Genomic DNA, 10543 nt, shown 5'->3' with positions numbered 1-10543 from the left:
GGAGCCAGGGCCAGCTTGGGGGGGGCACCTGCCTGCACGTGGGCAGCACCTCTCTGCAGCAAGAGGGGATCCTCTCCCACCTGCCAGGGCAAATCCCAGCTTCCCTCTGCCTGCAGAGCTGCACAGGGTGTGGGGGGCAGGAACACGGGGGTTTCATGCCAAAAAAGCCCCTGCCTGGGATGGCTGACCCCCGTCACAGTGCTCAGACCCTTTTCCCTTTCTATTTAGGGAAGCATGAGACAGCTGAGCCTCGGGGACAAGCGGCCCCACGCCAGCAGCTGCAGCAGCACCCAGCACCTTCCAGAATTCCCTGGGATGGAAAGCTGACTGACACCCAGTGCTGCCTGCTCCTTCTCACAGGGCCTTTGGGAGCCCATCCCACTGGAAATCTCACCCACTGCCACCTCCCCTTTTTCAGCAGCCCATCGTCACAGACTGGAACACACACTGTACTGGAACATACTGGATCACAGCCACTGCTGTGATGAGTGGCTCAGGGCTCAGTTTCAGTGACACCAATAGCCAGAGCAGCTCTGAGCTCCAAAAGAGCTGAGCCTTTCAACACACCCTGTTTCCCAGGGGTCACACTCAATCAGGAATTCTGCTTTGGGACTTATCTCCCCCAAAATACAGGCCTTGCCTTCCCGAGTGTCCCCACCAGCATCCCAACTGTAAATCAAATGGGGGAACTGGCAGAAGGATGGGGAGAGCATGGGCTGATCATAGAGACACTGCCAAGAGGAAAAATATCATTGTCTTTAATTCCGTGATCTGTGCTGTGGTTTGTGGCTCTTACACAGTAAGAATTGGCACAGGACTGCCCTGCCAGGTCTCCTATTTTATTCACCTGGCACCAGCGACGCTGCTTGGCCCCTGGAATCCAGGCAGGAGGCGATTCCAAAGGAATTTGGGAATCCCTTCACAGCACATCACCTGCACTGCAGCTGCAGGCACTGCATCAAGGGCAGCTCATACACCTTCACCACTTCAGGGGTATGTCCAAGGCACAAGGGCAGCAGCTGTGGAAGGTGCAAGAGGCCATACCTGCCTTGGATAGACTCAGTCCAGTGGCTTTTCTAGGATTCACATGGATCAACACACCAGAAACCCATTCCCATGTGGCTTTAGGTACCAGGGAAGGCTTGTCTGGCTTCATTTCAGTACTCCTGGGATACAGCACAGCCTTTCTCACGTCAGCCAGAATAATAATTCATTGTTAGAAGCAGCAGCACAGCAGGTACTGCAGGTAAACTGAGTTATAAAATCAAATGTTGTTTGATGCCGCTCATGCTCAGGGCAGAGCTGAGAGTGCAGGGTGAGCAGGGCAGGCTCAGCAGTGAGTGCCGGGAGCCCTCTTCAGGCCTTGGCTGGGAAAGAAAAAATAAAAAAAATATAAATAAAAAAAAAGAAAAAAAAAAAAGGCTTTTCCAGGAGAAATTCAAGCCCCGGGCAGCCAGGGAAGGCTCCCCATACCTGCAGGGCTGTGAAGACCCCCCGCCCTCCGCGCTCCTTCATTTTCCACCCTGCATCACTGGCTGGTGAGCCTGGCCAGACCCAGCCCTCGGAAAATCCCAGGATCCCGGGATGATTTGACTGTAGGACCCCGGGCTCTGCTGAGCCAGGCGGAGGAGCCGGGTGAGGGAACCCCGAGTGGGCTGTGAGAGGTGGGAGCGGGCACAGGAGCGGGCACAGGAGCCGTCCCGTTCCTTCCGCCGGCGGCAGGAAGCAGGAAGGGAGCGGGCAGGGCAGGGATACCCCGCTGCGGGGTTTGGGGTGCGCGGGGCGGGAGGGTGGGCTGGGACACTCATCGAGGGGCTCTGCTGGAGAGGGATGGGGATGGCGATGGGGAGGATACCCCTGTTCGGGGATGGGGCTCCCCCCGCCCGCTGTGCCCTCCCCGAGCAGGAGCCGCTGGCTCAGCCGCGGCGATGCTCCCGTGCGAGATTCGGGGATGCTTGACCCTAAAAGAATCCTAAACCCCCACCCGTCCCATTCACAGCCTGGGCGGCTGCTCCCCAGCTCCAGGGGCAGGCACCATCCAGGGCAGGACATGGCTCAGTGTTGGACTTGATAATCTTAGATGTCTTTTCCAACCTTAATGATTCCGTGAAATCCACTCTCCTCCGTAGGTCTCTCCCGCCCCCGTGGCTGTGGACATGGTGGTCCTGCGGGCTGGGCTCTGCCCTGGTCTCACCGAAGAGATGATCCAGCTGCTCAGGGCAAATGGCATCAGGACAGGTAACGAGGTGGCATCGGGGCCTCGGGTTGGGAGAGGGCAAACCAAACTGCACATTTGGTGTGCCCACATCATCTCAGGTCCTGGAAGGGTGCTGTTGGTGGAATATCCCTCCATGTCCTCCTTGCTGAATGTCTTCTGGGTCCCCCTGGGTGGATATAATGATTCAGGAGAGTGTAAGGACAAAGTAGAGATCTCTGCAAAACCTTTTTGAGGGTTGATCTATTATGGCATTTCAAAGGTATTTTGGGAGGATTTGTGCAGTTTTCCCTCTGACAAAAGTGCAAGTTCCTCCCATGCTGCACCCTGGGCACCTCCTGCCCTTAGAGGGGAAGCAAAAGGTGGTGCTGGGCAGCTCTTGAGCAAAACAGGGAGAATTTTTACCAGCTGCTCTCCCTGATCTGTTTTGCAAGAAACAATTTGTTTTGTGATGGGTGATGGGACCATCTCAGAGAAAAAACTCAAATGTGGGATATCCTGCTCCTCCACTTGCAGTCTTGGCAGAGGACACAGACACTTCCAGTGTTCGTGGTCTGACCAGGTTTGGCTTCCAACCTCTTGTCCCTCATGTTGTTTGCAGTGGTGGACTTTGTGTCGTCGGACCTGGAGGACGTTGCCCAGAAGTGTTCCCTGTCTTACAAGGTAAAGAGGACTCCTAAGTCCTGGTACATTAATCAGGGATCTCAGAGCTGATCCCTTTCATGGCTTGGATGGCCTTGTCTGGGGGAAGCTTCTGCAGCAGGTGCTGGCCCTGGACTTGCTCAGTCCTGTTTCCAGACACCTCTCTGCCCCCCAGGCGCTGGTTGCAGTGAGACGTGTGCTCCTGGCCCAGTTCTCTGCCTTCCCTGCCAACGGAGCAGACCTGTACGAGGAGCTCAAGAGCTCCACGGCCATCCTGCCCACTGGGAGCCCAAGGTGGGTACATCACCCATCTGCCCAGGGCTGGACTTGCTGCACAAGGCCCTGGTTGCCAGCACAGACTTCGAGTTTCACTGTGGTGATGTCCTGAGCACGGTTGGTGGTGTCCACGCCGTGCCCAGGGGCTTGTCTGCGTTTGGGAAGGGGACTCTAGGGACAAGTGTCTGGGCACTGCTGCTTCCTGATGCCCCTGCCATTCTGGCTGAAGGGGTGTTGATAATCCCACCTTGTGTTCAACCCATAGCCTGGACCAGCTGCTGGACTCTGGGCTGTACACGGGGGAAGTGACAGAGCTCATGGGAGCACCGGGCAGTGGGAAGACGCAGGTGAGTGGGATGGAGGAGCAAGGAGAGGACAGGTGGGGTGAAGATGATGCCTGGCTGACATGTCCCTGTCCCTCCAGGTGTGTCTGGGCATTGCAGCCAGTGTGTCTCTCGGCCTCAGGCAGCACGTCCTGTTTCTCGACTCCACAGGGGGTTTCATTGCCTCCCGTCTCTACCAGATGCTGCAAGCACAGACAGAGGATGAGGAAGAGCAGGCAAGTTCCCCTGGAGCTGGTCCCTCTGTTTGCATTAAAACTGCCTTTGCTCTTGCCTGCAGACAACCCCCAGGGATGGTTTGTCTGCCCAGCTCTGCCTTTGTCCTCATGGGCTTTTTTGGGTCCAGACTCTTCCTCCCATGGCCCAGTGGGTGCCGTGCTCAGGACAGACACTGCTCTTTGTTGTTTACCTTGGGAGAAGGGGAGGACTTGCTGTAGTTGCACATACTTTTGCTCCCTGAGCTCAATCCAGGTTACTTCTTCCATCGGTGGAACAGGGACAATGGTGTTCCTGGGGTGGAGGCAAATGTGGAAGAATAAGGGCTCTGTGTCGTGGTGTGAATGCAAAGAGCTGGTGGCAGCTGGGGCAGAGGGAATATGGCAAGTCCTGGAGGGGGTGAGGCCGTGGGTGATGCCACTCTGTGCCACAGCTGGAGGCTCTGCAGCGGATCCAGGTGGTCCGTGTGTTCGATGTCTATGAAATGCTGAGCGCCTTGCAGGAGCTGCGGGATCACCTCTCCCAGCAGGTACGAGGGGGGGTCTGGGCCCCTCTCCCCTCCCCAGAGCTGCAGGGAGGGCTGCAGGGTGTGCCTGGCAAGTGACTCCAGATCACCTCGTCCTGGGTGCATTTGAGCCTCTGTGCAGCTCACAACCTCCCAGACTGCTGGATTTGTGACTGCACATTGCACATGGTCCCTGTTTTCAGGTCGTGAGCTCCACGGGGCCTCTCAAGATCGTGGTGATCGACTCAGTGTCGGCTGTGATTTACCCACTGCTGGGTGGCAGGCAGTCAGAGGGTGAGCTGAGTCCTTAGGGTGTGCCAGGAGGCTGCAGAGCTCTCTGCTTGTCCTCAAGAGCATCTTCCTCCCAGGTGTGCTGTGCCTGGAGCTGGGGCTGGGACAGGTTGGATGGGGATGTGACTGCTCCCATCTTTGGGACTGGATAAAGAGGGAGTCAGTTGGCAGTGCTGTCAGCAAACATTCAAGCTGGTTGTGGCCGTGGATCATGGCAGTGGTTTGAAACCTGTCCAGGGGACAGGGGAGGCACTGAACTGTTTGTCCATATGTTAAAACCTCTACTTGCAGTGTCACAGATACATCACAGTTGCTGGCACAGTTTGCAGAGCTCCCCAGAGGCTCCTTCTGCCAGAAGGGACTTTAAATCAGAAGTGAGGATGCCAAGGAGGCCCCTCAAACACCTTCCAGAGGGACTTGCGCACCTGGATGGCAACTAGTGCTATCACAGGGAGTCCCCTCACAGCCACAAGTGTAGGAAATGAAACTGTGAGCTGGAGAGATGGGTCCTGTACCTGCTAAATCAACCTGGCCAGCTTTGTCTGAGCTCCTGGTGCTTTTGTAGGGGTTTTTTTGGCCTTGGGGCTTCTAAGACAGAAAAGGAGAGGAGTTGGTCTGGTGAAGATGTCAATGAACATCAGCACAGGCACTAAATCCAGTGCTCATGCAAATCTAGATGTCACCTGCCTCCAGGATGCACTTTGTGGGTTGATCCCCAAACACCCAAGTGTCTTGTCCTCCTCCAGGTCTGGCCATCATGATGCAGCTGTCCAGGGAGCTGAAGACACTGGCCAGGGAGTTCAGCCTTGCTGTTGTGGTGAGTGTTGCTGCGCTTTGTCCTTCGTGTGTTGGTGTGTGCCCTGAGCCATGGAGAGGCTTTGGAGCCCCTGGGAGAGGGCACCCAACTCCCAGCTAAGCAGGAGCAAGAGGTTTGTACCCCACAGTGCTCTGCTTCCTGACGTAGCTCTGTGTCTCTGCAGCCCACAGATATCTTATCTCAGTGACTGTGGAGCAAGACCAGGGCTGGTTTGCTGCCTCCTGCTATTGCTGTGCTCAGCCAACACGGCATTCTCTGCTTTGAGCAAGGCAGGGAGATTGAAAGGTTGTTTGTGTTTATTTTTGATAGCACCATTCATTTAAGGGGCTGGCCAGCCTCCTGGGTAACCTCTTAACTATCTTGGAGGAGCTGCAGGGCATTGCATCATCCTAAGGGAGCTGGGGACTGGAAGGGCCCCTGCTCCAGTTTCCCCAGCTCTTGGCCAAGCAATTGCATTTGCCAATGCAACCAGACAGGTTACTGGGACCACAATTAATGTATCTGAACTGGGAAGGCCACAACAGAGAGTAGTGGTCTGCTGAGCCTGGCACTGGAAGGCACCAAGAAAGTCCTGCCCTTCGTTCTGATAAAGTGACAGGGAGGTGCCTGGAAGGACACTTGGAGGCTCCAAGTTAAACCCTCTGGGTGGCTTCAGCACCAGGAGTGATGCAGCTTGCAGATACAAGCGAGCTCCTACCTGAATACCTGTCAGGGCCAGTTGTCTGGGCTGTGTTTAGAGGGGATGGCACAGCTGTGCCAAGAAGGAAGGCTCAGACTGGCCGTGATCTCCAGTGTTTCATTGCACCGAGTGGCACTGCTTTTCCTGGGCACTGATAAGCCTGTTTGTGCTGCAGGTGACCAACCAGGTGACAAGGGACAGCAGCACTGGCCCACTGAAGCCAGCCCTTGGCCGCTCCTGGAGCTTCGTGCCCAGCACTCGGGTGCTGCTGGAGAGCAAAGAAGCCTCCTGGGACAAAGGCACGACACGGCGCGTGGCTGCCCTGGTGAAGTCACCCCGCCAGGTGAGGGAGGTGGGCTGGGAATGGAGGAGCAGCTGTGGGACTCGGCCCTGACTTTGGAGCAGAGGGTCAGGCAGGATCCAGCCTCACTGGGTGAGCCATGGTGGTGGGAGAGGAGCTCCTGCAGCCTGCCTGTACACTGTGGAAGAGAGGAGCGTCCCAACAGCCTGAGCTTGTATTTGTAGGCAGGTTAAATGAGTGGCACCACTTCCAGTGCAGGTCACTGTGTTCCTCAGGCTTGTCTCGCTCTCCTTATGGTGTGTGGGTTCCATGGAAATGGCTCCTACACCTGCAGAGGGGACTTTGGCTTGACTCCTGCCTATGTACAGGCGGCATTGCCTAAGCCTCCCAGCTCCATGCCTCCTCTGCTGCCTGATCCAAATGGGTTTGGATGTGGTGGTGTGCTGGGCAGCGAAATCCATTCTGGATGTGCTAAATAATGGTGTGTCTGGGGATGCCTCAGAGCAATATGTTCTTTCTTTGCTAAATTGCCGTGTCTATTTGTATCTCTGGGTTCATCAGACCAAGTTAAAACAGGGGCACCAGCAGAAAGAAATCCTCAGGGGGATATAATTGGGGATTTCTGTCTCTGGGGCAGGTGGTGAGTGATGTAGAGTCCCAGCAGTGTAAGGTTAAGCTTCTTTCTGTTTCTCCTTGCAGCCAACAGGGTTACAGGTGGAGCTGGACATTGGTGATATGCCAGAGCCGAGCCCTGGAACACCCACACAGGGGCTCTGATGTGATAGAAGAGCAAATGTCAAGGTCCAAGAGAGTTGCAGAAAAGCAGGCAAGCACACTGAAGGTTTTACAGACTGACTCTGAGGGTCCTACAGCCCTGGACCAATGTGAGGAACCTCTTGTTCTTCTGCCTGGGGGAGAGACTGAGCGTGGGGCTCCCCGGAGATCTCAGTGCTCAGCAGGCACTGCCTGCAGTGGTTGGACCGTGTGGGCAGCACAACAGCCAGCTCCTGTCCTCTGCTGCAGGCTTGTCTTCACCCTGCAGAGCCAGCCCTGTCCTCAGGTGTTGGCTGGGGACCAGCTGGCTTGTCCCTGCACAAACCCATGACTCCCTGTGGTGGTTTTGTTCCCCCCACGACTCGCTGTCCTCTGGACCTGGAGCTCTGATTGTCCTTGGGCAGCTCACAGTGGTCTTGGTTCAGAAATAAAAGGAAAAAGCTGTTGCACGCTGTGGTTGTTGAGAGCTGGAATTCAATTAAAGGTGACTGCTGGGAACTTAATTAAAATGTTGAGGGTTAGTCCTCAGCAGGACTGGGTTGGGACAGGCTGGAGTGGGACAGACTGGGATGGGAGAGGCTGCTGATGAGCAGGGACATAATCAAGTGCTTGCTCTGACCTTCTCCTCAGAGTAACACCAGGCCTTGTAGGGAGCTGCTGGTGTTTTTGGGGCAATGCTGTGCTGCATAAAGACTTGCTGATAACTGATGGAAGTTCTGGTCTGGATCATCTGGGGCTGATGAGTCCTGGCTGACACCAGCTGGCCCTGCCTGATGCTCAAGGACCTCTTCAATTGCATGTGGTGATGTTTGAAATAACCTCTCCTTCCTCTCCAGCGCTTTCCAGCTGCTCTTGCCTGCTCTGGGCGACCTCCTGGGCAGTTATGTGGTGCTGGGGAGGAGACAGGAGGCTGAGATGTGATCCCAGATGTCTCAGACACCCTCATCCTCTGCATAATAAGAGACCTCCCTGGCAGGTGAGCTGAGCCATGGTTGTACTTCAAGGCTGCTGATATTAAATTTGGGGGCTGGAACTAATTCAAGACATGCTCATTAAACTAATAACACAGCAGCACAGCTCCTGGAGCCTTCTAGAGCTGTACTGGGCAAAGAGGAGTTTGATTTAGCCAAAATTTGTGTGTTAATGTCTCCAGAGTAGACATTAACAGTGTACAGCCCTGTATTCCTGAGCAAATAGCTGCTGTGGGGAAGGGGCATTTGAAAGGGATATGTGAACACACATTTTGGTTTCCCAAGAGGCAGCACCAGGTCTCAGCGTGGATTTTTGTTTGAAACATCTGTCAAGAGTTGTGTTTTCTGTGAAAGTCAGCTCTTGGTGCTCCCAGGGCTGTGGTTTAGGGGGCAGGTCCCACCTCCTCCATCGTGGCCACCCAGCCACTGCAGCTCCGTGTGCATGGCCGTGGGAAAGGCCATGATCCCAGCAGGTCCTGCTGAGCAGGGGAACGTGCCAAAGCAACATGAGCTGAGCCATTAAATACATAATTTTTACTGAAAACTTTTTAAAGTCGTGTATTTATTTGTATTTATGGGCTTTCCAAGCCCAGGAGGGGAGGTTTGGCCCCAGAGATTGCAGCCTGGCTGGAGGATGGTTTTCCTGTGCTGATGTGGCTGGTCCTTACAAGCAGAAATTTAGCTTGGTGCATCTCTTAGAGCTGTGAATAAAGAGCTGGTGCATGCAAATTTCAACCAAAACTCTCTGCTACTATTTTATCTCTCTGTCTGTGGTTATTTAGGGGAAGCAAAGCTCTCAGGGTGGAGAGTGTGAAGCAGAGAAGAGCCAAATAGAAACCTCTTGGGTTGTATTTGAATGAAGAGGGCTTTCTGGATGTTTCTTTCCCCTAACTAGCAGGGGGATGAGAAGAGGAACAACCTACTTTGAACCCTCACCAGGCTCAGCATGAGACCAGCCATGTGCCCAGTGTGTATCTTCCCTGTGACCCCTGAGACATGACAGAAGAAAGTCTGCTCTTGCACTCAGTCACTGGAGAGTCACGGGGTGGTGATTCAACAGGGGCATGACCAGCCTGTCTGGAAAGGTGAGGATGTGAAGTCTGGGCTCCTCCAAAGCTTCCCATCCCAGCTTTCATAGGCATAGTCATGACCAGGGGGGATTTTCTCTCCTTGGCAATCAGCTAATTGCAGCTGTGGGAGTTTTATGCCCTCTTGGGAAACAGCTGGATAGGTGGGGGAGGATGGTGAGAGATGAGGCCTGACTGAGTTTCGAGTGGCAGCTCCTCCTCTCCCTGTGCTGCCGAGGTCACAGGGATGTCCTGAATTTCTGGCTGCATTGCTGCTGTGGGTGCTGGTTATTGCTTGGTGTGGGGACACCAGAAGGGCTCAGGTTATGGCAATCTATTACCTGATCTGGAAAAACCTGACTTCTTACTCAAGCTCATTTGCCCTAAATTTACATAGTAAAATCAGGCCAAAAAGAGTTCCTGACCTCAATATCCTAATTCAGCCTTTCTCCTCCATGCTCAGACAGGCACTTCTGCAACCCTGTAAGGCAGAGCTCAGGATGTCCCCACTTCCTGCCTCTTCCCCTTGCTTAAAACAGCTGGAGAAGCACTGGAAAGGCTCAGAGCAGGGCAATGAAACCCATTCAAGGCAGACAGGGCACCTCTCACCCCAAGCAGCAGGGATGCCTTTTGGCACTAAGGGCTTATTTGCCTTTGATATGTATAAAACACGCATATAAATGTGTGTTTATATGTACTGTGTGCATATTTGTGTCTGTGTACATGTCTGTGTCTATCTGGCAGTCTCTGTATGGGTGTATCCCCAGGACACGGTCTCAACCTGCGACAGGGGAGGTTCAGGTTGGACATTAGGAGGAATTTCTTCTCAGGAAGCGTAATAAGACATTGGGATGGGCTGCCCAGGGAGGTGGTGGAGTCACCTTTGTGTTTAAGGACAGATGTGGCACTCAGTGCCATGTTCTGGTTGACAAGGCGGTGTTGGATCATAGACTGGACTTGATGGTCTTTTCCAACCCGACTGATTCTGTGATCTGTCGGTATACATCCACTTCCCGTGCAACGCAGTCAAGCCCCGTGCGCGCCGCAGGGACACCCCCGAAACACAGGAGACCCCCGCAGTGTCCCCTCCTTTTCCCGCGTGTCCCGCCCGGGTCTCGAACACGCGGCCCCCGGAGCCGCCGCGCCGCGCGCTGCCCTCCCGGCCGGCGGGGGGCGCCGCCGAGTCCTCCGGGCCGCCAGGGGCGGTGCTGCCCCGCCCGGCCCATGGCGGCCGCTCCGCCCGCCCGGCCCCGCGGGCAGTTGCCATAGCGCCGCCGCCGCCGAGCGCAGGGACCGGCACCGGGATTGGGATCGGGATCGGGATTGGGATCGGAACTGTCTGCCCCCCGCCCGGCCTGGTCCGGCCCGACCCCGGCCCGCCGCCCGCCCGGGACGCGGCTCTGCGGGAGGCAGGTGAGGCGGTTGGGACGCTGCCGGTGTTTGGGGGG

The 10543-nt window shown here is 55.3% G+C and overlaps 1 protein-coding gene across 4 annotated transcripts in view; it reads left to right on the top strand.

Moving 5' to 3' along the window:
• The first annotated feature begins 143 nt into the window (after nt 1-143).
• The window catches only part of RAD51D (RAD51 paralog D), a 21853-nt gene continuing 11453 nt past the window's right edge, over nt 144-10543 (top strand). Inside the window, exons 1-13 of one of the 4 annotated variants that reach the window (XR_003531107.1) lie at nt 144-1246; nt 2130-2238; nt 2817-2878; nt 3033-3151; nt 3399-3480; nt 3558-3692; nt 4124-4219; nt 4399-4489; nt 5233-5303; nt 6158-6325; nt 6983-7109; nt 7894-8033; nt 8924-9091. Coding sequence is in view for 2 of the 4 variants with exons in the window: in XM_027664530.1 (XP_027520331.1) it covers nt 1088-1246; nt 2130-2238; nt 2817-2878; nt 3033-3151; nt 3399-3480; nt 3558-3692; nt 4124-4219; nt 4399-4489; nt 5233-5303; nt 6158-6325; nt 6983-7060 (1170 nt within the window). In the remaining 2 variants the exon portion in view is untranslated. Of the gene's footprint in view, nt 1247-1744; nt 1774-2129; nt 2239-2816; nt 2879-3032; nt 3152-3398; nt 3481-3557; nt 3693-4123; nt 4220-4398; nt 4490-5232; nt 5304-6157; nt 6326-6982; nt 7508-7893; nt 8034-8923; nt 9092-10543 lie in introns of those variants that run through there. The other 3 variants (XR_003531106.1, XM_027664530.1, XM_027664531.1) reach the window with 3 other exon arrangements.

This window comes from Corapipo altera, unplaced genomic scaffold (genome assembly GCF_003945725.1).
Source record: "Corapipo altera isolate COAL_440 unplaced genomic scaffold, ASM394572v1 181b, whole genome shotgun sequence".
In the NCBI taxonomy this organism is placed as follows: domain Eukaryota; kingdom Metazoa; phylum Chordata; class Aves; order Passeriformes; family Pipridae; genus Corapipo; species Corapipo altera.
Note: the sequence above shows the minus strand (reverse complement) of the source record. Positions and strands in the feature narration are given on the sequence as shown.